The 25,024-nt window shown below is 52.1% G+C and overlaps 2 protein-coding genes across 11 annotated transcripts in view; both read left to right on the top strand.

Annotated features, from left to right (window-relative positions):
* WHRN (whirlin) overlaps positions 1-18,277 on the top strand; it is an 83,769-nt gene extending 65,492 nt beyond the window's left edge. For 5 of the 8 annotated variants that reach the window (XM_074330913.1, XM_074330910.1, XM_074330909.1 and 2 more), the window contains 6 exons: positions 1,107-1,139; positions 12,668-12,739; positions 13,979-14,492; positions 16,288-16,469; positions 16,981-17,103; positions 17,392-18,277. In XM_074330913.1, coding sequence (XP_074187014.1) covers positions 1,107-1,139; positions 12,668-12,739; positions 13,979-14,492; positions 16,288-16,469; positions 16,981-17,103; positions 17,392-17,574 — 1,107 coding nt within the window. In that variant the 3' untranslated portion in view covers positions 17,575-18,277. The remainder of the gene's footprint in view (positions 1-1,106; positions 1,140-12,667; positions 12,740-13,978; positions 14,493-16,287; positions 16,470-16,980; positions 17,104-17,391) is intronic. The other 3 variants (XM_074330906.1, XM_074330908.1, XM_074330907.1) reach the window with 3 other exon arrangements.
* A 3,845-nt stretch (positions 18,278-22,122) lies between these two features.
* AKNA (AT-hook transcription factor) overlaps positions 22,123-25,024 on the top strand; it is a 52,544-nt gene continuing 49,642 nt past the window's right edge. Inside the window, exon 1 of one of the 3 annotated variants that reach the window (XM_019719580.2) lies at positions 22,123-22,183. The gene's annotated coding sequence lies outside the window, so the exon portion shown is untranslated. Of the gene's footprint in view, positions 22,184-22,630; positions 22,734-22,777; positions 23,229-25,024 lie in introns of those variants that run through there. The other 2 variants (XM_074330902.1, XM_019719579.2) reach the window with 2 other exon arrangements.

Here is a 25,024-nt window from a genome sequence, read left to right as displayed (position 1 = left end):
GGCCCTGCCCTGCCGGAGAGAGCGCCGTGGGGAAGGCAGACTTCAGAAAAGCCATGGGATGATTTTGAGCAGGGAGTTTTGGGGGACATATAGAAGGGGTCCCCAAGCTGCTGAGGTGTGAACAGCTGTGGGAGTCTGTGACCCACGATATTGCACGTGCACGTCAGATTCGGACTAACCAAGACCAGGTTGAGCCCTAGGGTGGATTCTAAGAGAAATTTTATATGCAGGAGAGGCTGTATGCAAAGAAGGTCGCGTCACCCCATGGTGCCTCAGTTTCCCCACTTGCATTGAGGCAGCGATGCCACTTTCCCCAGCTTGTTGGGAGGATTAAATGGTGAGCACTTCCTGGATAGTGTCAGCACCACAGAGACGCTGCCCACACACTGAGGGCAGGTAAAGCCTCTCTTCTTTCTGTCTTCGCCCAACCTGACTGGGAAAACCACCCTGAGGATTTGCGTCCAGGGCCTTGCAGACACTTGGAGGATTCTGAAAAATGCTGCCGGATCTGTCATGCCCCCCATCTTCATCCTGCTCTAGGTGCCCTCCGCCTGCACAGGGCTTGGGCCTCTCAGAAGTCTAGGTCTTCTCTGAGCAAGTCTTCTGAATAGGGTCCTCCTTCAGGCTCTGCCTGTCATTAGCAGGTGTGACCCTGGACAAATCGTTTTCCGTCTTTGAGCCTCAGTTTTTCTGTCTGCCAAATGTGACTAATGATCCTAGCCCTACCTGCCGCAAAGTCCCTGGGTTGCCCCAAGGTGAATGACCATCTTCTGAAGGCCCTTCTCAGGGACAAGAGTCATTTCTGTAGAGCAGTGGGGACCCCTGCTTTCCTTCAAGGAGGCAGGTAGAATGAAGCAGTGCTGGTTGTAGCAATGGGGCCTTTTCTTCTCCATCCCTCCTTTATTCCTGTCCAAAGCGTTCAAAGTAAAGAGAAAAGAGAATCGTTTATTTTGCCAGTGTGTGTGTGTGTGTGTGTGTGTGTGTGTGTGTGTGTACGCATGCATGTACACACACATGCGTTTGGGGGGTTTTGCTGTGCCCACCCCCTCCCTAATATTTATTTGATGTATTTTTCTTTTTGCCTTTTGCCCACCCTTCCTCCCTAGGAGCGGCTGCTGTGGCTTATAGACCTGATGGAGGTACCGTCCTTTCTGCTGGGTGGGGCTGTGGGCGTCCCTTAGCCAGGGCAGAGGTAGGGGGCTGTGGCCTTTCCCGCCACCCCCTTACGTCTGCACCCAGGGTTCTCCTTGGTGCTCATTTTCTCTTCTGCTCAATAGTTCATCAGGTTTCCTCAGGCTCTGGAGTGAGAATGCCCTCCATTGAAATCCCAGCTCTGCCACTTCCTTGCTGTGTGACCTCAGGAAGTGGTTTCACCTCTCTGAGCTCAGGTTTAGGATCTGCAAAATGCGAATGATAATGTCTGTGCTGCGCAGCTGTTGAGAGACTCCGTAGCCTTTCACTCTGTCGTCTGGATGTTTTCCTTCCCACTTCACTTGCCCTGGCTGTCTCCTGTGTGTACTTCACCCCTTAACTTCCATGCCACCTCTTGCAAGAACACTTCCCTGATCCCTTCAAGGTGGCTGACTCAGCCACTGGCTCCTCCAGTGCCCCGGGCTTCCTGTGGTGGCTCCGGTCTCATTATATTCTAATGAGACAGTTACCCGCCTTGAGCAGGGGCTGCCTGGGGGCAGTGACTGTGCCTGGGTCACCACTGAATCCCTGGTGCTCAGCACAGAGCTTGATCCATATTAATAATTGGGACCTTTCTTAATAAGGACAATAGCTGGCATTTGTCCGGGTTCGCCACGGTACTGGGATAATGCTTTCCAACTGTATCTTCTTTGACCCTCTCAGCAACTAAGAGTGGCAAGTACTGCTATGATCTCCATTTTACTGAGAAGAAAACTGAAGCTCAGAGAGGAGAAGCGACTTGCTCAAGGTCACTCAGCTAGTGAGTTGTGGAGTCAGGATTCAACCCAGGCCTGCTGGCTTCTGAGTGGCTGCTGTTAACCGTCCCGTCTGGTTGCGATGCCTTCCTGAAGGAGGCAGCGGCTTTTTAACGTTATCTGTCTGTCTGTCTGTCTGCCTATCTCCTCCCTCCCTCCTCATCCTTCGGTTCTGTTAACAAATGCTGATTGTGTGCTTGCTGTGTGCCATACACAGTTCTGGGTGCTGGAATACAGTTGTGAACAACAAAGAAGTCCTTTCCATATGGAATTTAGGGTCCGGCAGGGATGACAGACAGTAAGCAAGATAAGTAACTGAAGTACACAGTATAAGGGGTAGAAACGTGCTAAGGAGAAAAATAAAGCAGGAAGTGGACTTGGGGAAGGGGTGGGGTGGTCAGGAAGTGACACCTGAGTAAAGACCAGGACGAGGTGAGGGAGATAGCCACGCCCACCTCTGGGAAGAGCACTGGAAACAGAGGGAACAGCAACTGCTCCCTGAGGCAGGAGCAGGCCTGGAGTGTCCGTGCAAAATCCAGGGAGCCCTAAGGCTGGAGCAGGGTGAATGCAGGGAAGCGCAGTGGCAGATTCTGTACTGAAGAGTTTGACTCTGAGATGGGAGCCATTGGCAGGTTAGAGCAGGGCCAACATGGTCTGACATAGTTTGAACAGGATGCCACTGATTGTTGAGAATAGATGAGGATGGGTTTGTACCAGGAACAGGGTCAGTGGCAGGAAGGGCCTGGGGAGGTCGTGCAGCCTGAGATGCTGAGAGATGTGATGATGGGCTCTGCAGCACCAGCTCTTCCCGCTGCTGGCTTGGTATCTCCTGGGAACCCCCTTTCACACACACAGCAAGTCTCAGACTGGATAACCCATGCTGCCTGTGTATGGAGCCACAGGACAGAGACTGCCTCTTCCTGGAAGCCCCTCCTGCAGGAGTACAGGGCACCAGGAGCTGCACACTTCTCCACTTTGTCTCTACCATGCAGTGTGCCCTCAAGAAAGCTCCTCATGCACCGTCAGCCCCAATCTCCCCACCTGTATGAGCAAGGCAGACCACCCCCGTCAAGGCTCCTCTAACTCAGAGTCCTGTCTCTGTTGGGAGATGTAGGGAAATACTCCAGGGGTGGCATGGCGAGGAATGGCAGCTCTATTTTCCCACCACTTCTCTGGGCATTTGGACAAGGGCTGCAGCATTACTCCACAGAGAGAGTGTGGAAAATAATATTTAATCACCACTAAGTGCCAGATGGTAGTCTGCAACAGTACCATGTATTAGTGAGCTTTTGCTGCAGTGATGCTGAGTAACAAACAACCCTCAAATCTGGGTGATAACCAAAAACATTTCTTTGTCATGGCCCAAATCCCTGTCCTTGTGGAGCTCACGTGCTTTTCACATCACAGTGCTTTAACCTCTTCCTGAGTTTGTCTCCCCCAGTACACAGGGAGAGGTGGCAGGGTGCATGCGGGGCCACATCTAGCTCCCATCTGTGCCCCCAGTGCCAGGGGCTGGAACACAGTGGAGCCCAGGCAATGTGGAGCAGAAACTAAAATGGAAATGCACTCCCTGCCACTCAGGGTTCTTCTCTAACGTCTGGACTTTTAAACATTTGCCTCCCTCCTTGTAGGAAAATGTCCTTTGCCTGGCACTCAGATGGGCAACGTGGCAGGCAGCTGGCTATCAGTGACCCAGATGCCCCACAGGGTTGCCCCTCGTGGAGCCAGTTTCCATTTAGCCTGACTTCCCTGGATCGTGCTGCACGGTTATCAATCTCAGGTTCAACGTGGCTCCTGCTACAGCCATTTTCTCTCAAACCAGACACAATCGATCAATGGAAATCAGATGTAGCCTTCCCCCATCGACAAACTGTGTTTATTTCCCATTTGTCTAATAGAGACTCATTCCCCTCCCATAAAGAAGTCAGCCAGGAGAGTTGAGCGCAAGAAGCAAGGCCTGCCAGACAATTCTTGAATTCTTCATCTCATGCAAGCAGGCCCGTGGTGGAGGGGCTTAAGTGCATAGGCTCTGGAATCCCACATATGACTCTCCTAACTAGTCGCCATGTCACCTTGAGCTTTCAGAACTTCAGTTTCCATGTCTGTACACTGGGCTGATGAGACCGGCCATCTGTGGGTTGTCCTGAAGATTCAGTGAAATCGGGAGTGAGCTTGCTGGTGTGGAGTCCACGAAAGTCGATTCTGTTGAAACTTTAAAAGCTAACAAAGGGCACTGCAGAGAATTACAGAGGAAAAGGGGTCAAGGCCAGCCTTGTACCCACGGAGCAGATGCCACTGAGGTTGGGGGTGACAGCTGGGACTTGCTGTGGCCTTAACGATTGCCCTTTACTACCTAGATTTGACAGGTTTTGCACCCCAGGCTTATCATGTGCCTGGGAAGGGGCTCTCTTGGCCTTCCCAAATATGTGGGGGAGACCCTGCCTCTGAAGGCCTTCCTGAGAATGGCTCTGGGTGCGGGTGTCAGCCCTTTGCTGCATCGGCTTCCTCCCCTATGACTGCCATGTCTCCCTCCTCATCCAGGCCAAAAGGAAGGTGGAGAAGCTCAGGCCTGTCTTAGGCCCCTCCAGCCACAGAGACACCTGATTGTTAAGCTCACTCTTTCCAGAAACAGGGAGTAAACTATTAGAGGGCTTTCTCCCACTTCCTGCCTTGCTCCAGCTTGGATGGGTTTAGAGAGTGCACTGTGGGGACAAGTCCTCCGCCCTGCTCCTGTGGGGAGCAGGAGAAACCCATCGATTCACTCACTCATTCACTCAGCCGTTCCTTTATTTATGTGGCAGGCATTCATTGAGTGCCTCCTACATGCCAGACCCTGAGTGGGGCACTGGTAGCCACGAGCAAGAGACAATGATGCCTGCCCACCTGAAGCGTCCCGAGTCCAGTCGGGGAGACAGCCTTAAATCAAATCATCTACATAATTCACACTCTGATAAGTGGGTCGAAGTGTGGTGTGAGAGCATGGGATTGGGGCCCAGACCCATCGGGGCATCTGGGGAGAGATGTCTGAGCTGAGATCTAAAGTCGTTCTCACCAACAAGGCAGCTTAGAGAGCCAGGTGAGGGCCCTGAGCTGGGAGAATCATGGAAAGAACAGCAGGAAGTTGGTGGGGCCAGAGTGCCCGGACTAAAGGGGAAAGCAGTGAGGGTCAGCAGCAGGAGTTGCCAGGGACTTGGGTTTAATTTTAAAACTGGGACACCATCGCGGGTCCTCAGTAAGGAAGTGACATGATCCTGTTTGCATGTTTTAAGATGTCTCTCCTGTGTGTGGAGAGAGCTCAGAGGGGTAAGTGGATAGGAGTAACCCTGTCCAGGTATGCAGGTATGTTATCAGCTGAGGGTCCCAGTATGTAAGTATATCATCAGTGCTGTCCAGATGTGAAGGTACGTTGTCAGGTGCTGTCCAGGTGTGCAGGTCTATTGTCAGGTGGGATCCCAGTATGCAAGTACATCGTCAGGTGCTGTCCAGGTATGCAGGTGCATTGTCAGGTACTGTCCAGATGTGTACCTATGTTGTCAGGTACAGTCCAGGTATGCATAAATGTTGTCAGGTGCTGTCAGGTGTGTAGGTATGTTGTCAGGTAGACTAGCTCTGTATCCCCATCCCAGGAAGCTGCTCAGTGCCCTGATGGGGTAAAGGCGAGGGCGGAGTTTTCCTTTCCCCTTGAATAGAACAGCCCATTCCCTCCTGAGAAACCTCAGCTTGCATCCCCTGTGCCCCCGAATCATGAATTCAGCGGAGGCATTAGTGACCCCTGGCTGCAGCTTTGCCTCAAGCTGGAGTCTGAAATAAGGAAAGTTCCTTCCAGCCAGTCCTTTGCCAAGCATCTGCCTCCTTGGGTGGGGATTTGAGGGTGATGGAAACTGTTTCCACCAAACAGAACCAGGTTCACAGGGGCTAGAGCCTGTTTGGACACGGGCCAGCCCCTGCTCCTCTCAGAGCCCCCATTTTCCCAGCTATAAAAGGACAGAGTTGGACTAAGCATTGACTCAAGATTGGGGGTCTTTATCTTTTCTGTGCCGTGAACCTTTCTGGCAGGCTGGCAAAGCCCTGCCACCCCTTCTCAGAATAACAGTTTTAAATGTTTAAAAGTAAAACACATACATGGGATTACATAAAAAACAAATTATAATGAAATTACATTTTCAAAATACCAAAACAAATCATCAAACGTGTGCTGCTTTATTAGCACGCCCAATGACGTCTGGCAGCGGGTCGGTAAGGGCTGTAATTGGAAGCCCTGATGAGCATATATGGGCTTTTGTGGCATCTGCAGCAACTGGAATGTGATATGAAAGATCTGTGACTTCGGTTGGTGACAGTGTCACAGGCACTGAAGATTCTGCTGGGCTGTGTTGCCTCCATTCATAACGGAAGGAAACGCTACATTTCAGTTAGATTAATGAAAATAAGGATGCAGTGTTTTCACCCAGCCAAGTTCACAGGCTCCTGCGTTCCCTTCTGGAGCCCTGGTTTCTGATTGTCCTAAGGGCTCTTTCAGCCCTGCCCTGGAGATTCTGGGTCACACTCTCTGTCCACTGAATGACAGCCTTTTCCTAAGACCACTGGGAGGGAGATGAAATGGGTCAGAGGAAGCACCGTCTGTCTATACCAAACAGGCTTCCTTAGGACAAGGATTTGTCTTGTCTCAGGAGGGCTTTGTATGCAGATTTCCCAGGGACTTTTCTGCCTCTGGTTTAGTGGTAAAACATGACAGCAGGAGTGGGCAAGCTGGTAAAAAGGCCCAGTGACAGCCCAGCATTGGGGCAGTTCCCCTGGTACCAGCCACCCAGCAGCTGTGGGTTCCAGTCCTCTGCGTCCATTCCTTTCTCTCCCAGTCCATTCCTCCGACCTTCCCCGTCAGCCTCCAGACCTCCACTCCACCCCGTGCTTGGAGAGCCTGGGAGCAGCATGGCCCAGCAACCCCACCACGGCTGTCAGTCACTCCAGCATCTGGCTCCATGACCCCTTTGGACCCTCAGGGCCTGTCCACTGCACTCTGGGCAGCCCCACTACCCCCACCCCCAAGGAATGCCAGGACATTCTGGCTGTGGCCAGCTCACATGGCTGTCCTGCCCCGCCTACCACCGCGTCTTTCCGGGACTGACAAGCTTCTCTTCCAGAGCCCCAGCTCTAGCTGTCCCACCACGTCCTGCGTTTCTCTCATCTTTCCTTCCTCTCTTTCTCCCTTTGCTCTCCCGCCTCTCTTTCCCCCTAATCCTCTCCCTTCTCTTTTTTCTCTCATTCTCACTCCTCCCTCTCTGGTTTCTCTCCTCTCTTTCCTTGTGTCCTGTGAGCTCCAGAAGCCTTTGTGACTCAGTGGCTCAGTTTTCCCGTATCCAAAAGGGGGAGGCCGCCCAGCCTAAGGCCTCTCCATGGACATTTTGAGGCAGAGGTGGGGGGAGCCTGTTGTCCTGACATTAGAGTAAAACAGCAAGAAGAGCAAAGAGCTGAAAATAGCACCTTTATGTAAGAGCCCTCTCCTTGTAATGAGGGGATGGAGGCCTAGCAACTAGGGAATTGGGCTGGGGCGGAGAAGGGTGGGGCGGAGGGAGGGAAAGGAGAGGCCTCATTTTGTTGAGGTGGCACCTGGGCCATGCGAGCCTCCATTTCCAGCATCAGGAGTCCACAGGTGATTGCCCCTTATCACTGCATTTCATTTTGTCCCCACGGTCCCCTCAAACCAGACCCGGGGGACATACAGTCTCTGATTGGGCCAACTCAGATAAAAAGCTTTCTTTTTTCTCTGAAAGGAAGGGAATTTTCTGAACTGCCACAGATTGGAGACAAAAAAGCTGGGAGAGGAGGTCCTGGGGGCATCCTGGCTCTTGTGGGAAGCAGTCTGGATAACAATCAGACCCTAAATAGGGTTCAGCTTCCTGCTCCATCCTTGCCGTGTGACCTTGGGCAGGTGGCCTTCCCTCTCTGAGCTTCAGTCACCTCAACTGTAGAATGAGTGAAGGATCCCACTTGGCAGAATTCATTGAGCTACTGGGTCTAATCCCTCAGCTGGGCTCTGGCCTCAGTGGGTGCAGGAGAAGGGGGCCCCAAGAAACTGGGGGTCGGGGTGGCCAGGATGCACAGACCAGCTCCTGTGTGAGCTCTGACCTTGATCCTCCTCTCGAAGCCTGTTCTGTGAGCATTTCTGCTGACGCATCCCCTGGGTTCTTAGCCTGCTGTCTGCAGCTATTTCAGATGCACAAGGAACATGGCTCGGGGACTCGGGGCTCCTGAGCGTCTGGATTCAGCAGATGGAGTCTGGCAGGGCTGGGTTCCGACCCGTCTGCCATTTGCTCCACTTCAGGCCTCCCTCCCAGGCTGAACGTTTGTCCAGTTCCACCCTCCCCCTTTCCCTCCCTGCCTTGTCTGGGCTCCAGGATGCCATTGATAGCAGAGAATGTCTGAGGCCAGGGGCCAATGATGGCTGTGTTCTCCCTTGGTTCAGAGAGAGTGGCTCCTGGGGCCCTCTGGTTCCTATGGTACCAGGGCGCTATCCAGTTCTGGGGTCGGTTAGGCCTGCATGGGCTTTGCAGTCATCCTGACCTGGGTTAGAATCGTGATTGGCTGGAGAATGACCACGTGGTCTTGGACAAGTCACTTCTTTTTCTCTGAGCTTAAGTATAAAAGATGTGAGCTGGGGAGAATCGTAGTGCCTGCCTCACACTGAGAATCAAATGAGATGATGGGAGGGAACCACCCGGCAGGGGGCCTGGCACACAGTAGGTCCTCCACTTTGTAGTTCTCTGATCTCCTCTTTCTACGAGAAAGGCACACCCTCCCTGTAGAGCTCTCAGCAAGGACATGCTTGTGTTGTCAGGCTCTGGAGCCTTCCTTTCCCCTCCTCCTGGGCTCTTTTACAGCTGCCTGCCCCATCAGAACAGGAGTTTGTGGGCAGCTTCTGTGTGCTTGGGCCTCTGCCTGGCACTGGAGACGCAGTGACCTACCTCCTCATCTTTTATCCCCATGAGATTTCCTCATAAGTCAAAGCCACCTGATAAATGCTTGTTGAGTAACTAAATACATGGTTGAAACTCCTGATGCGCTAGAACAGGAGAAAATTCGGTGTCTTTGGTCCCACCATGGACTGTCCTCTGAATCCCCAGTGTGCCTGCAGGTTGGATTCCAGGGGCAGGGGGCAGTGCTACATTTGAGTGTGGTGGAGGCCCCTCTTGTCTTTGCCGTGGGCACTTCCCAGGCCTCTGGCTCTCTCTGAGCCTCCTGCTGAGACCAGGACTCCGACAGCCAAGTCTTCGGAGATCATTGCATGTAACCAGCCCCACCTCACCATTCACCTTAACTCTGGATGGTCTTTGTTACCCAGCTGGACTTTTTCCAAGGAGCACTGGACTCGTTATGGTGTTGGATTTTGGAGGGGATTTATGGGAGGGCTGCCGTTCCCTTGTCATCAAGGTGTTCACACAGGCCAGGGTACCTTTTGCAACTATTCCGTTGCTGGAACACATTTGCAAGGTCCCAGGCTTCTGATGTGTGTAACAGTCACCTCCCCTCATATGTTATGCCAGGCTCTGTACTGAGCATTTTTTTAGGTGTTAATACATCAACCCCATGAGGGAGAGACTGCTGTTGCCCTATTTTACAGATGAGGAAACTGAGGCATGGAGCAGTTCAGTGATTTGTCCAGCATCAGTCACCTGTAAGTAGCAGAGCTGGATATGATCTCAAAGAAGCCAAAAGTAGTGCTGCCAGTCAGTGGGTGAGAGAGCAAACCCATTGCTCCACCTCCCTCTGTCCTGGCATCGCTGAGGCTGTCAGCAGCGTCTTCCTGAGACGCAGTGTGCAGGACAGAACAGGAGCCCGTCAGGGGGCTGAGGTTTGCATGTAAGCCTCAGCGTTGTGAGTAAATGGGGCAGTTGTCCGGGTCTGACTTTGCCTCAAAGGCATCAGGAGACCAAATGAGGAGCCCTGGGAGTGAGAGGCTCAAAGCCAGGAGGGCCGAGCATCTTGTCGGTTAGTGGGTTCCCATGACTGGTCTCTGTGATCCTGGTCTCTTTGCCTTGGGAGGATCCCTGGAGATGGGGCTCAGTGTGGATGACCCAGCAGCTTCTGCCGTAGGGGGTGTGGAGTTGGGGGTCGTCTTCCAGCCCTACCCTCTGTCCTCCCCCTCACTCAGGCCACCATGACTGCTCTCCATGAAAACAGTAGCCTCCTTGCTCAATTCTCTGCCTGCTCAGGCCTCCTCCCTGTGATGGCCAGAGTGATTGATTCATTCATTTCCCCATCAATTCATTGATTGACTATTTATCAATATTTAGTAAATATTTATCAAGAAGCCGTTATGCTGAACACTGAGGACAGAGTAGGGACCAGCTGGTCACAAGTCTTGCCTCTGAGAAATTTGTATCTTACTGAGAGACAGTATGCAAATTAATAGTATAAGATCAGGTAGTGATAAATCTTATACAGAAAAACGAAGCAGATTCAGGGGTTAGACAGTGTTGTAAAGGGGCGGGGTGCTGTTTTAGACAGGGCTGGTCCAGGAAGGCATCACTGAAGTCAGAACTAAATGAAGTAAGGGAATGAGCCAGAAGCAGTGTGGGCAGAGAACAGTAAGTGCAAAGGCCCTGAGGCAGGACTGTCCCGTACGTTGGAGGAGTAGCAGGAAAGGGCCCAGTCACGAGGCACAGTGAGTGCAGAGTTTGGAATTTCCTCCAAGGAAGAGAGAAAGGCCCTGGAGCGTTATGAGCTGGGGAGGGACATTATCTGACTTATGTTTCAAGAATTACGAGGTCGGACAATTAAGTTCACAAACATCTTTGAAAAAGTGCTACATACCCCATTGCTGAACATCACTACGGTCACCTTTGAAGTCCTCCCCTTGGGAAGCTATGCACTGATGCCAGCGCCTAGTCCACCCTTCAAAACAATTTTGGAACTCTTGTTCTGGAATGGCCATTAGAGCTGTCGTCATATTACCCTTGATGTCCTGAATGTCATGAAAAAGTCTTCCTTTCAATATTTCCTTTATCTTTGGGTAAAGAAAGAAGTCACTGCGGGCCAGATCAGGTGAGTAGGGAGGATGTTCCAATACAGTTATTTGTCTACTGGCTAAAAACTCCCTCACAGACAGTGCCGTGTGAGCTGGTGCATTGTTGTGATGCAAGAGCCATGAATTGTTGGCGAAAAGTTCAGGTCGTCTAACTTTTTCACACAGCCTTTTCAGCACTTCCAAATAGTAAACTTGGTTAAATGTTTGTCCAGTTGGTACAAATGCATAATGAATAATCCCTCTGATATCAAAAAAGGTTAGCAACATCATTGCAAAAGTTCACGAACTTAATTGTCAGACCTCATATATCCTGGCCACTGGGTGAAAAATAATGATCAATGCAAAGGAGAAAAATAAAGCAGGAGGAGAGATGGGGGTTGTGAGTTTAGGTGAGTTGTCAGGGTAGGCCTCTTTGAGGAGGTAATATTTCAATACAGTCTTGAAGGAGGTAAGCCAATGGAGCATACTTTGTGGCTAGCCGAGGGGAAGAATGTTCCAGGCAGAGGGAACAGGCCGTGTGGAGGCCCTGGCATGCCTGCGTTGTTCTAGTGTGGCTTGAGAGGAAATGAGCAAAGGGCATCTTAAGGCAAACTTGACCAGTCCCCATGGCAACCCACTGCCCTCGGGCTCAGGTCCAAACAGTGTCATGCTTGACTCATGTGGAACCGCTGGAAGATTCTCAAACATCCCTATCCTTTCTGCTTTATGAATACCTTTTCCTCTGAAACACCCATTGTTCCCTCCTTTACCTAACTCACCGACAAGACTCAACTTTCAGACATGCTCCTTCCTCCAGGAAGCCTTCCTTGGTAACCCATCCCCAGCTGCATTATATGCCTGTTTCCTCACTCTGTGCGCAGCCTCCTCCATGCTTGTTTGTGTTAATCCCACTATCTTTAAGCTACTGAAGGCAGGGGTCGTGTCTCATCTCTGTGTCCCAGGTCCTGTCAGTCTGGAGCATTGAGATTGCTCAGTGTTGATTGCTACACTTGAGACATAAGTCAGGTGTTGGTTGCGGAGGCTTTGACATCCTGGGCTCTGTCGGGTGGAGAAATGGCTCCCCCAAGTCCTCAGAAAAGATCAGTTTAGAAGGGAGTGCTGCTCAGCCTCCCAGGAAAGCCCTAGAGGTGGCCTTCTGGCAGCTCAGTGTCATTTGAGGGAACAATAGGCTTCTTCTGGAAAGTTAGAAGAGGAAAGAGGAAATGGACGTTTTTACAAAATAAGGTCCATTTAAACCTTTCCAGCCCCATCACTATTAAAACCATTAAAATTAGAAGAGAGAGAGAGACACTTTCCCAATCCATCTTTCATATGTATCTTGCCATTTGCACACCTTCCTGGGATTCTGTCAGTGAGCAGTGGAGAGAGAACCTTTGGGATTTGATGGTGTTGAGCAGCACCCAGCTTCAGGAATTCCCAGTCCAGGCCAGGGCCACCCCACAGCATCTCCAGGTAGTTCCTGGGAGGCCTGGAAATAATCAGAAAGTCTCAAAGAAAAATTGATTTCAGAATGACTGGCAAGGAACTTGACATTCATTTTAATGTATAAATTCCAACAGAGTGGGTGGGGCATGTCAGAATCACATAAGCCACCTGAACGTGTCCCAGGGCCCGTAGATTTTGGAGTCCTAGAGAGCAAACTGGTTTTTCCTTCGTGGTTTATATTTGCTCACACAGCTTTCTTCTCCGTTTCTAGAACACTCTGGACCTGGAGGAAACTGGCGAGGCCGTCCAGAGCAATATGAGCACTCTCCCAGATGTTTCCTTGGTAAGAGGCTCTCTCTCCCTTTCCTGACGTTTGCCCTCCCTGGGGGCTGGCTCCTTGGTGAGAGCCAGTGGGAGGGGACAGAGAACCTGGCTGTGAGCTCTCAGACCAATCCCCAGGCCTGTACACAAGTGTATCCGTCCCTCCACCGTCCCCAACAGGGGCTCCTTCTGGGCATTTTTGGCTGTCAGGCTGTTGGACTGTTTGCCCAGTGGGTGTTATTTTTGATATGTTATCTGAACGTTATCAGAGCAAATACTGAAATATGGAGCTTGTAGAAAGAAGTCCCTGAAGAGGCCATATGACTGGGCTGGACAGGGAAGTTAAATGTGGCCTCATATCCATGCGCACACGTCAGCAGCCTAGGGGTTATCACTTTGTGATTCTGACCCAAATAACGTTTGAATGCCCTGGGCTCTGGAGCCAGCCTGCCTGGTTTCAAATATCACCTCTGCCACTGACTGTGTGACTTTGGGCAAGTTTCTTAACCATTCTGTGCTTCGGTTTTCCCATCTGTAAAATTGGGGTAAGAATAGTATACCCCATAAGTGGAGTAAATTAATTAATTCAGGGGTAAATTAGTTAATTTAAGTAAAGCATTTGAAACAGTGCTGGTGCTACGATCAGAGCTATGCAAGTGTTGAATGTTGACGTAGCAGAGGGGAATAGTAATGACAATATCCATATTTGCCATTCATAAGCACCTACTGGGTGGCAGGCACCTTGCTAACACATTATACACATTGCTCCTCATATGCCCACAACTCTGCTGCAGCAGTCCCGTTGCCCAGAGCCATACTCAGAGATGTGCTGTGCCTTGCCCAGGGCCACACAGCACCCGGCCCATGCCATGCTCTCCCTCCAGGCCTGTCACACCTCCCATCTCTCATAGCCTGAAAACAAAAGCCAAAGAAATGCCTTTTTTGTTTTTCCAGTCTCCACATCCCGGCTCTCATTAAGTCTTGTTCCCTGTGACAAACTCTGGCTGATGCCAAGAACTTCAGTTCCCAAAGGTAACGGTGCCGTCCCCAGAGACGCGGCCAGGATCCTGACGCTTATCAGCTGCTGAGATGCTGGGAGAAGTTTTCCACTTGGTGTTGCATTATTCAGAGCAGTGTGGCCAAGAGCCGATAGAGCGGGGACAGAATTCCAGCCAGGCCTGGCCCACTCGGCTGTCAGGTCTCCCCTCTTCCAGCAGCAATGGGCTCTGACTCCTTCTACTCCTGTTGGGTCTTTTGGCAGGATGATGTCAAATCCACGGCTGAGGGGCTGCCTAGCTACAAGCCGCCGCCTCCCCCACCACCTCTGGTCCAGCAGAGGAAGCCTGGGAGCCAGGACCTCCAGCCTCCTTCCTCTGCGTCTTCCCACTCGGGCATCGTCTTCTCGGCTCCCCAGAATCGCAGCCCGCCGGCGGGTACTGCGCCCACCCCAGAGGCCCCCTCAGCACAGGACTCGCCCTACTCCCCCATCTACGCCTCCGTCTCCCCTGCCAACCCCAGCACCAAGAGGCCACTGGACGCCCATCTGGCCCTGGTCACCCAACACCCCATTGGCCCCTTCCCACGGGTCCAGTCCCCACCACACCTGAAAAGCCCCCCTTCAGAGGCCACGCTGACTGGGGGCTGCCTCCCGCCACCCTCCCCATCTGGCCGCCCAGACCAGACAGGCACAAACCAACACTTTGTCATGGTGGAGGTACACCGCCCGGACAGCGAGCCAGACGTGAACGAAGTGAGGGCACTGCCCCAGACACGCAGTGAGTACTGGCAGACCCTGGGGGCTGGGTAGGGTGCCACTGTGTGATCTTGACAGGCCCTGTCCCCTCTGGCTTGATGTGCCCATCAACACAGTGAAAATGGAACCAGGTGCTTGCCTAGTGAGGCGCCTTCTACCCCAGGCATTTCCCCACTTGGAGTCAGGGTGGCAGGGGAAACAGGGTCTGAGCCCACGTTTAGGGGATTTGGAGTTGGAGATGAATGTGAGTCCTGGCTCTGCCATGTACCAGCTGTGTGACTGTGGACCAGCTGCTATGCCTCTCTGAGCTGCTTTTCCATCTCAGAATGGAGATGACAGTGACAGCCCTGCCAGGCTGCGGTTAAGGGTTGGGCTCCTCCTCCAGCATCCCCAGCCCTGGGCACACTGAATTCACCTAGCAGTTCTCCCCCACCATAAAACTAAGCTTTTGGGGGGCAGAGGTGGCTTCTGTGATCTCTGTCTCCCAGGGCCTGGCCTGGACCAGGTACTGGGGGAAAGGTGGACCCCTGGGTGGCGGTGGGTCTCCTGACTTGGGATCAGGATTAGAGTGCAGGATGGGCCTTACAGGCACCCGGGAGGCCAGTGCAAGTCTGTAGCCCCTGAGTTTCTGGAGTACGTCCAGCCGAGGAGGTGGAGGGAAGGGTAGAGCCTGCTTTCCACTCAAAAGCCTGAGCCCTCTCCTCCCTCCTGTTAGCAAGTTGGGTATATTTTGTTGGATTCTGCTGCCATCTTGTGGCTAAAGTGATATTCAGGGCCCACTGTGGCCAGGGAAGGTGGCAGGCCAGGTCAGGGGTCCCTGGGAAGGCAGCAAAGGGGAGAGCAGGCAGGATGTGGTGACAAACCCTAACTATTACAGATGGATCACTGCTGCCTCTGGACCTAGCACTGAGCCAGACACACACAATGATAGGAACTAACGGTTACACAGCACTGTCTGCCTTGCCTATATTAGTAACTCATCTAATCCCCCCAATAGTTCTGTGAGGCTGGTGCTATAATTATCCTTATTTTAAATAGATGATGAAACTGCAGCACAGAAAGTAATTGTGGAGCCAAGCAATGTAGGCCAAGTCTGTTCTCTTGGCTGCTTCAATCTATACGTCATATCTATTAGCCTTTATGATAACCCCATTGGATAAGCATCATTGCTCCTGATTAGAACAAGAACATGGAGGCTCAGAGAGGCTATGTAACTCACCTGGGGTTGCACAGCTGGTCAGAGGGAATTCACGTTCAATCTGCCGGACTCCAGAGTGTGTGTTCTTAACAGAGGGTCTCAAACTCAGGGACTAGGCTGTTACATATATAACGAAACAGCCTGGGTTGACTGGTGAACCAGAGGGCATGTGCCCACACTCAACTCAGGCCAGCTGGAGTCATGCAGGGGTGCAGACCAGACGTGGAAGACTTTCCTTTTTGTTTTCCTCGAGAAAGTAGAAATTTTACTTTTATGTGAAATCCCCTAATTTGAGTGTGTTGGTCCATCATTAAAACTTAACAGTATTGTGTGAATTAAAAAAAAACACATCTGTGGACTGGGTTTGCCTTCTGACCTCTGTTTTGATAATTACATTACACCAGGGACAGTCAAGGCTGATGTGGAAAGTGGCAGCCTTGGGGCCAGGCCCAGCTGGAAGGGCAGGTCTCAGTAGGTAGAAGTGTGGTGGAGTGTCTCCCTGCCTTCCAGCTCCCCCACTCCCCAGTCTTTGCCCAGAGAATGCTCCCAGCCTTCCAGCCTGCAGCCCCATCACCTCCTCCAGGAAGCCCTCTCTGACCCCAGCTGTTCCCCTTCCCAGCAGCCTCCACGCTCTCACAGCTCTCGGACAGTGGGCAGACTCTGAGCGAGGACAGTGGTGTGGATGCTGGTGAGGTAGAGGCCAGCGCCCCCGGCCGAGGCAGACAGATGGTGTCCACCAAGAGCAGGAGTAGCAAGGAGCCGCCTCGGAACGAGAGGAGCACAGAGGGGGCCACCAAACCGGTGAGCAAGGAGGAAGGGGGCTCAGAGGGGAAGGGGAAGGCAGGCCCCAGGCGAAGGACAGGAAGTCCCTGACCAGGGTTCAGCTTGATACGCGACCACAAGGGATGGAGACAGACCCCTCACTGGAGGGATGGGAGTACCAGAAAGAATGCTGTATTAGAATGGAGGCCCAATTGAAGGCCTACCTTTGCCATGACTCTGACAAGCCAAGTACTGAAGCTTGGACCTGAGAATATTAAAGCTCAGTTCTGACGTGATGTGGTGGCTGAGGCAGTCAGGCCTGGGTTCAAGTCACCACCAGGCAGCCTTGGGCCACCCCTTAACTTCCCGAGCCTCAGGGATTTTTGTAGCAATTAGAGGGCTGAGAACACCAAAGGCTTATGTTACTGCCTGGCATCCTGGAGGCTCCCAACATGGGGCTAGAGTCTGAGCCCTGCTGACATAGAGGTGTGTCATGGTCAGGCCTGTCCACTGAGAAGACCTCAGTCACTGGTCTCCTTCATACCCGCAGCCCGGACTCCTGGAGCCCACGTCCACCCTGGTCCGTGTGAAGAAAAGTGCGGCCACCCTGGGCATCGCCATTGAGGGTGGTGCCAATACCCGCCAGCCCCTGCCTAGGATCGTCACAATTCAGGTATGTCCCATCGGCCCCCAACTGACCATCTCTCCCTACCCGTAAAGGTTCCTTTATCAGCGTCCCCAGGATTTTGCCTCCCCCGAGGTGACCCACCATCCAAGGAAAGAGCCAGGCTCATACCACCTTTGCTGTCACTGAGCTTTAATTTTTCTAATCAGGGCAATGGATACCAGATTGTAGCTACCTGGTGGGCAGTGTCAGGCTTGATTCAGTGGGGGATCAAAGCCTGCCCGGACTAGCCCTGGGACACCACACGTGCCCCTGCCCTGTGTCTTGCCCCTGCAGCGAGGAGGTTCGGCCCACAACTGTGGGCAGCTCAAGGTGGGCCACGTGATCCTGGAAGTGAATGGACTGACCCTTCGGGGCAAGGAGCACCGGGAAGCAGCGCGCATCATTGCAGAGGCCTTCAAGACCAAGGAGCGTGACTACATCGACTTTTTGGTCACCGAGTTCAACGTGATGCTGTAGGGGCTGAGGTCTGAAGGCCTCCCACTGCTGCCCGGCCCCTGGCCCTGGTCCCTCCTCCCTCCTCGCACTGTTAAGCTCCTTGAGGGGCCGGGGATGCATGGCCAGGGTAGCAGGAAGACATCCCCCACTTCTTCCCAGCCCACTGGACCAGAACCGGAAGAAGGAGCTGGGCAAGGCAAACAGAAGGTCAGGTCAAGATCTAGTACCGTGCCCAGTACATAGTAGGCACTCAATACACGTGTGGGTTTCAGGAAGGGGAGAAAGGGGAAGGGTGGAGCGCCTTGACACATCCACCTGAGGCCTGCCAGGGCCTGTTACTCTGGGTTGGTTAGGGGGCACTGCTATCCCCCCAACCTTCTAGGACCTGGCCCATCCCCAGATACCTGGGGCCTTTGTCTGGAGTGAGGTCACACGAGAATTCATGGACACGGCCGCCAGCCAGGAGGGCATTTTGCAGGACCTTTAGTGCCACAAAAAGCATCAAGCAACCCCCCCCCCATTCACACCCGCATTTCTCCTAGCTCCCTGTACCTCATGGTATTTATTATTTATTTCCCTCTCCACACCCCTGGGGACCCCAATATCCTCGCTTCCCACTGCACCCCCAGCCTATCCCAGAGGCCTTGCAGGTGACCAGCGATGTCAGTGTATTTATATACAGAGCTTATGACTTTAATTTTTCAATAAAGCGATCTGAACAAGGTTGGGGTCCAGTGTGGTGTGTGGCCTGCCTGTGCGGCTGGGGTCTTGATTACTTGACATGGAAAGGGGTGGGTTAGGTAGATGGAGGGATCAGAGCACCGCACACCACTGCTCTCTCCCCCGGGCCCCCATGGCTCAATCTGGGACCCACAGGGAGGGTGCAAGAGCACTGGAATCACACCCACATTTTGGAACACCCTACCTGAAGGTTATTTGCAGATTATATTTTTAGATTAAAAGGCATTGTTGTGTCATGGGGCAAAATTCACGATGTATGTGGATGTATTAAAACATAGAAAGGTGGCCCACCTTAGGGGAGGTCCCAGAAACGGACTCAGATGAGTATATGTATGCAAGAGATTCACTGGGGGACGGGCGGGCAGTAAAGGAGAAGGGGGTCAGGAGGGGAAAGGGAGGAAACCAAGAAAGGTGGGATTTCAGGCATTGTACTGGGAGGGTGGCTGCAACCTGATCCCTCAGGGACACCAGAGTGTAAGTTAGGCCTAAAATTGTCCCCACTCAGGGCCAGGGGACAGATCTTTCATGCTGTCAGTCTTTGGACAAGGCCTGGGAGAGAGAAGGGAGGCAGTAAATTCTCAATAACTTCCCATCCTCTACCTTTTCAGGCCACACTGTTCTAGGAGCCAAGGGCAGTGGGTGTTCGAAGCAAAAATACACGGAGGGGGGCAGGGAGGGGGCGGTGGCAAGAAATGGTCTGCTCCCCAGTTCCAGTGCACATTTCTTTCCTCCCCAGGTTCCTCTGGGGCAAGAAGAGTTTGGGGCATCCTGCTTTGTCTAGCTCTGTGTCCAGGGCTCTGCCAGAAGTGGGTTAGGTGTAGTTGATTCCACAGACCTGCACCAGATCCTGTTCTTAGCTGAGCCCAGAGCCCTGGATTCCACTTGACCTCTGTATCAGCCAGTATCTCTGAAGGCCCCAGCCCTTCCCAGGGGACTCGTATGCCCTTCCCCAGTCCTAATACCTCTGCACAGACGAACCCTTACCTGGCTGCAGGAGAGCTTTGTCAAGCCCCAGATCTCCTGGCATCAGATTCCAAATCCTGTGTGATCAAGGGCAAGAAATTTTACCTTGCTGAGCCTAAATTCCCCACCTGGAAAATGGGTGTGGTAGGCTGAATAATGGCCCCTAAAGGTATCCAGTCCTGGAACCTGTGAATGCTACCTTGTAGGGTAAAAGGACTGCAGATGTGATTCAGTCAGGCATGTAGATGGGGAGGTTATCCTGGATTAGCTGGGTGGGCCCAATATAATCACAAGGTTTCCTGTAAAAGAGGCAGAGAAAGATTTGACACAGAAGGGGAAAGGGTGTTGTGATGATGGAAGTGAGGTTGGAGTGATGCACTTTGAAGCTGGAGGAAGGGACGAGCCCAGGGATACAAGTGGTCACTAGAAGCTCAGAGGCAAGGAAATGGATTCTCAGAGAGAGCGTGCAGAAGGAACCTGCCCTGCTGACACCTGCCTTCAGCCCAGTGAGACTGAGTTTGGACTTCTGATCTCTCTTTGTAAGAGGACAAAGTAGTGTTTTAAGTCATGAACTGGGTAATTTGTTACAGCAGCCACAGGGAACCAGTCCATGGAGATGCTGCTTGCCTGATGGAGGTCGGGACGCTGTGTGTGGACCACGGCATCAGGCTCAGAGTCAGGCCCAGGGAGAAAAGTACAGTCAGGATGATGGTGAATGAAGAAAGGAGCCCTCTGATCTTACGAACGCCACCCCTTTTCCAGTCCCCGGGGGACAGAGATCCCCCAGCAGCTGCTGCCCACGGTCCCATGTCTGCAGTCTGAAAAAAGTAAGACAAGAATGAGTTTCTGGAACTGTAGCTTATGAAATCCCTGGGCCTGACTCTGGGGCCGTGGAAACTTAAACCTAAAAAACAACAAAAAAAAAACACAACAACACTTTGCAAGTGGGCTTAGAAAGACCAAGTTGCTTGCCCAAAGTTGGATAGCTAGTGAGTGGGAGAGGACAAATTTGAACCCATGGCGGCCTGAGATCGACAACATGAAACCCCAGGACAGGCACATGTCCTATTGTCTTTTTTATTTTTTTTAAGATTTCTATTGGGGAAGGGGAACAGGACTTTATTGGGGAACAGTGTGTACTTCCAGGACTTTTTCCAAGTCAAGTTGTTGTCCTTTCAGTCTTAGTTGTGGAGGGTGCAGTTCAGCTACAGGCCCAGTTGCCTTTGTTAGTTGCAGGGGCGTAGCCCACCATCCCTTGCGGGACTGGAGGAGTTGAACGGACAACCTTGTGGTTGAGAGCCTGCGCTCCAACCAACTGAGCCATCTGGCCCATGTGGGACTCGAACCAGCAGCCTTTGGCGTTAGGAGCACAGAGCAACAACCGCCTGAGCCACCCAGCTGGGCCCTCCTGTCGTCTTTTTAAAGGGACCCAATACTAGGACAGCTTTGAATATTGGGAGAGGGAGGGGCCAGAGGTCCATCTGGACACATGTACCCGTGACCCTAACATCTTTACTCATGATGCCAGAGCTGGACGGGGAGGTACGGCTAGAGTCTCACGGTCAGCTGCTAGATGAAGAAGACGAAGAGGGCCAGATTTTGGCTTGAGCTGAGGCCTGCCCAACCAAGTGCTAAATTGGCCTTCAGATTACCTGGAGCCCTCTCTGCTTGGTGGGGAACGGAGTAGCCCAGCGTGGGAAGTACAAGGTCAGAGAACAAGACACAGCTCAAAGAGTCCACACCTCACTATCTGAAACCTAGGATCAAATTGCACTCCACTTCTTGCCTGTGTAATCCTGGGCAAGTCACTTAACCTCTCTGAATCTGTTTCCTCATCTTTAAACGTGGAACATAATACTAATCTAACTTTTGAGTTATGGTTAAGGGTTAGCTAAAATATTTGTCTCTGAGACAGAGAATGCCTTTAGTGGATAGAAGCTGTTACTATGATTACCATTAGATTTATGTGAAGGGAAAGACTGGCAACCAGGGGAGCTGGGAAGAGCTTTCTGCCAAGAGGAAAGCACTGGGTTGTAACACAGCTGGATGCAGGACCCTGAGAAAGTCACTTCTTGTTTCCCCGGCCTATTAATCCCCGCTGTGAAATAGAATTCTTCGGGGAACTCTTTAAATGAGTGCCATTGATTTGTTTCTTGTAGACCTGGTGCTATGTTTATGTACTTCCCTCGGCAACCCTGTGAGGCAGAACTTATGAATTCTGTTTACCTACAGCTCAGTGGCAGCCAGTGGCAGAACTGGGGCGAGAGCCTAGGCCAGTTTGATATCTTACACCACCTCCAAGGTGCGCTTTTAGTGGGCAATGGATTATTTCTGTCCTGTATTCACTGAGGGACCTTGGGCAAGTTCTTGTCTCTCTCCAGGACTGGGTTTCCCCGCTTGCCTAAGGGTGGTTTGGACTAGAATATACTTGGGGGTAATGATAATACCTACCTATCTCATAGGAGAGGATTGGGCACAGTAAGAGCTCACAGTAAGTGCCTGATACCTAATAAGTGCTCAAGAAAAGTTAATGACAGTATTTTTACTACCGTTATGAAGCAGTCCGTTTCCTCTATGAAAGTTTGTGATTTCTTCCTCACTGCGATCTTGCACAAATGTGTTAACACGGAGCTTCAGCATCGCGCCTGCAGTCGGACAGGCTCCAGGAGAGACACACAATCTCCCAGATTTGAGATTTTCTGTGGTGGAGCCGCGTCTGAGTTTCTGAGGACCGGCCGCAGGCAGCCGCCTGTCTGCGATTGGTGGAGCTTCCGGGGCCCCGCCTCCTGGGGCCGCACCTCGCACTTCAGAGGCTGGCCTCGGGGATTATGCAAAAAGTAATCGCCCCGCCCCGCGCCCGGATTGGAGGCCTTTGTTTGCCGCTCAATTCCAGGAAACCACCCCGCGCGGCGGCGGCGGCCAGCAGGTGAGAGGCGGGGAGGGGCCCATAGTGGGTCCGGGGCGGGTTCCGGCCCCTCGCTGGGTCTCAGTTTCTCGGTCACGGGAATGGGGTGGGAGGGTGGACAGCGCCGATGCGCCCGGATCCACAGGGACAGTGGTGTTCTCGGTCTCTCCCACGTGGAAACCCCCAGCTCACAGGAAGAAGATCCTAGCTCCGGGAACGGGAGGGAGACTGGGACTGGCGATTAGGTCCGAGTCCAAACCCTGCTGGCTGCGGAGTTCCGCAGCCTCCACCCTCTGGCCTCAGTCTCCACCTCCGCACAATGGGGGCGTTGACCTTTAGTCACTCTCCCGGACTGGGGCTGGTCGCAGGGAGGGGAGGGGTCCCGAGGGAATACGGGGGTGGTCCTTGGCTGGGCCTCGGGCTGTGTTTGGGCTGGAGGTGTGGCCGGGTAGCTGTGGTTACCGGGGAGGTGGGACTTCTCTGCCCTGGGATTTGTGTGAGATTCGCTCACCCGGCAACAACCCGTGCACCCTGACAACTCAGAGCCGCGCACCCTCCCCGGACTCCTAACGCAAGTTTCTTTTCCTCTTTTTGGAAGGGAGAGGGAGGTAGAGCAAGGGCCAGCATGGGGATGGACAGTGGTAGGACCTGGAATGGACTGCAGAAATAAGGCCAGCCCCTCTTGGTACAGATGGGGAGACTGAGGCCCAGAAAGGGGGTGCGGCTTGCCCAAAGGCGCACAGCAGGGCAGGTGCAAAGCTGGCCTCTCTCCAGTGTGATGGGGCAGAGCCAGAGCTCTGCTTTTTGTAAGACTTTGGATGAGATGAGACTCCTTTCCCCAGTTTTTGTTGAGAGAAATGACAGATTGGAGCGGATCATTACCTATGTTTCAAAAGCTTCTGCTTCTGAGTGAGCAAGTTGGAAAGTAAAGTTGCGAATAACAAACCGGGGCTACTTTGGATCTGAGAAGAGAAGCTGAGACAGGCTGCACTGAAAAGACGCATTGTTCCTGTCCTCTAGAACAGAATGAGAAGAAATGGCTGAAACTGAAGCGTGAAAGACTGAGGTTAGATACATACAGGGACTTCCCAAGAGAATTTTCCAGGCGCCTCCTCTGGAGTTAGTGGGTTTTATTTATTGGCCATTGGTTTTGTTTTGTCAAGAAAACAGAATTTCTGCCCATCCATTTGAGGGCGCCTAAGTCTCGCTTACTTACCAGTGGGGAGATGGACCCCGGGCTGTTTGGGGTCTGCTTGGGTTTATTCCCAGGAATAGTCTCAGTTTTTCTGCAGGAGGCAGAAGGTGCCCATGTGGGGCCTTTGCTTTCCAGAGTCCAGCGGCTTGCACTTAAAACATGTGATTCGGGCCATTTCTTGCAAGGAAATTTCATCAGCTCCCACCAGCCTGCACAGCCCTCTAGGGGTGCAAGGGTTGGGGTTTCCAGAGAGTCTGGGAATGGTCCAGGCATTGAGGCAGTCACGCTGACAGGGTATTTTGGAAAATTGGTGCATGCCAGGGACATTTCAATTTACCCTTATGAGCGGGGGAAGAAAGAATATTTTTAAAGCTTTCAGCTGAATCACCAGCTGAATTCTAGGTCCTTTTTATGTTTTCTCAGCCCTGGAAGGTAGAACAGACCTGGAGACCAGGACTTAAAAGACCTTGGTCCAAATCCCAAGCCTGTCTTCAGTTCTGAGTACCTCAGTTTCCCCATCTGTGAAATGGTAATGGTAGTGACCACTTCAGTGCTACTTTAAGGCTCCAGTGAGGGGGCATCGTAGAGTTTTGTACAGCCCACGTTCTAAGTCAGGAAATGAGGAAACTGAAGCCCAGAGAAAGGGAATAACTATATTACTATTGGTAATATTAACTAATGGTTATTGAATACTGTATTTTAGCCACTGTGCCAAGGGTTTTACTGCAAGGAGTGGGGTCTGGGAAGGCAGGAGCCCTTGACCATCTTGTCACCCGTCACCTTCCCAGTGCCCAGTATGGAACCCTACATATAGTAGGTGTTCAGTACATTGTTGATTGCCTAGATTATATCACTTAGTGTTCACATCATTGCTGTGAGGGTAGTGCGATTGTTGTCCTCATTTTACAAATGAGGAGCCTGAGGCTCAGAGAAATTGTCATTCACCTGAAGTCACACAACTCTTCTTTGGGGCTAGTGGTCCTTCCTTTGGAATGTTGCAGGGGTGTGTCAGCTGGTGAGAGCTAATTGTGCACATTTCTTCCCAGTGCTGTGCTCAGTGATATCATGTTGGTAGCTTGAAATTGGCTATAGTAAGGGTATTTACACTATGGAAACCAGTAAATGCCACAAATCAGGGCTTTTTCCTTTCTTTTCTGTTCTGTTCTTTTCTTTTCTTTAGAGAGCTGCATGTGAATGGTGTTGGGGGCTGGAATGCCAGTCTTACTCTACATGGCAGCCAGGAGGGTTCCTGGCCATGTAGGAAGCCCCAGGGGAGCCAGGTCAGAATGGGAACCACTGCAACTCCCCTGAAGTGTGGAATTTGGGAAGGAAACCTTATGGATGAGGCTCCTAGTCTGTGCTGTGAGTTGTATAGAGTGCAGCAACCCTCTGATTTGGGAACGGATCGATATGAGCCTGAATTCCAGGCCAAATGTCTGGCCTTTAACCTGAAAGTGACAGCAGCCATCGATGATGGTCTTTAAGCAAGGAAAGGCTGGACCAGAATGATGCTCTAAGAAGGTTTATCTGACAGTATGTGCCAAAGGGATTGGAGCGTGAGTCAGGCATGGGGCAGTGGGAAGAGGTGCTAGGTGACCAGGGGAGCCAATAGCACCCTTCCTGTGTTTTCTGAGCACCTTCTGTGTGCCAAGCCTTGCAAACACATT

Source organism: Rhinolophus sinicus, linkage group LG04 (genome assembly GCF_036562045.2).
Source record: "Rhinolophus sinicus isolate RSC01 linkage group LG04, ASM3656204v1, whole genome shotgun sequence".
Classification (NCBI taxonomy): Eukaryota; Metazoa; Chordata; class Mammalia; order Chiroptera; family Rhinolophidae; genus Rhinolophus; species Rhinolophus sinicus.
This window is presented reverse-complemented; position numbering and strand designations above follow the sequence as displayed.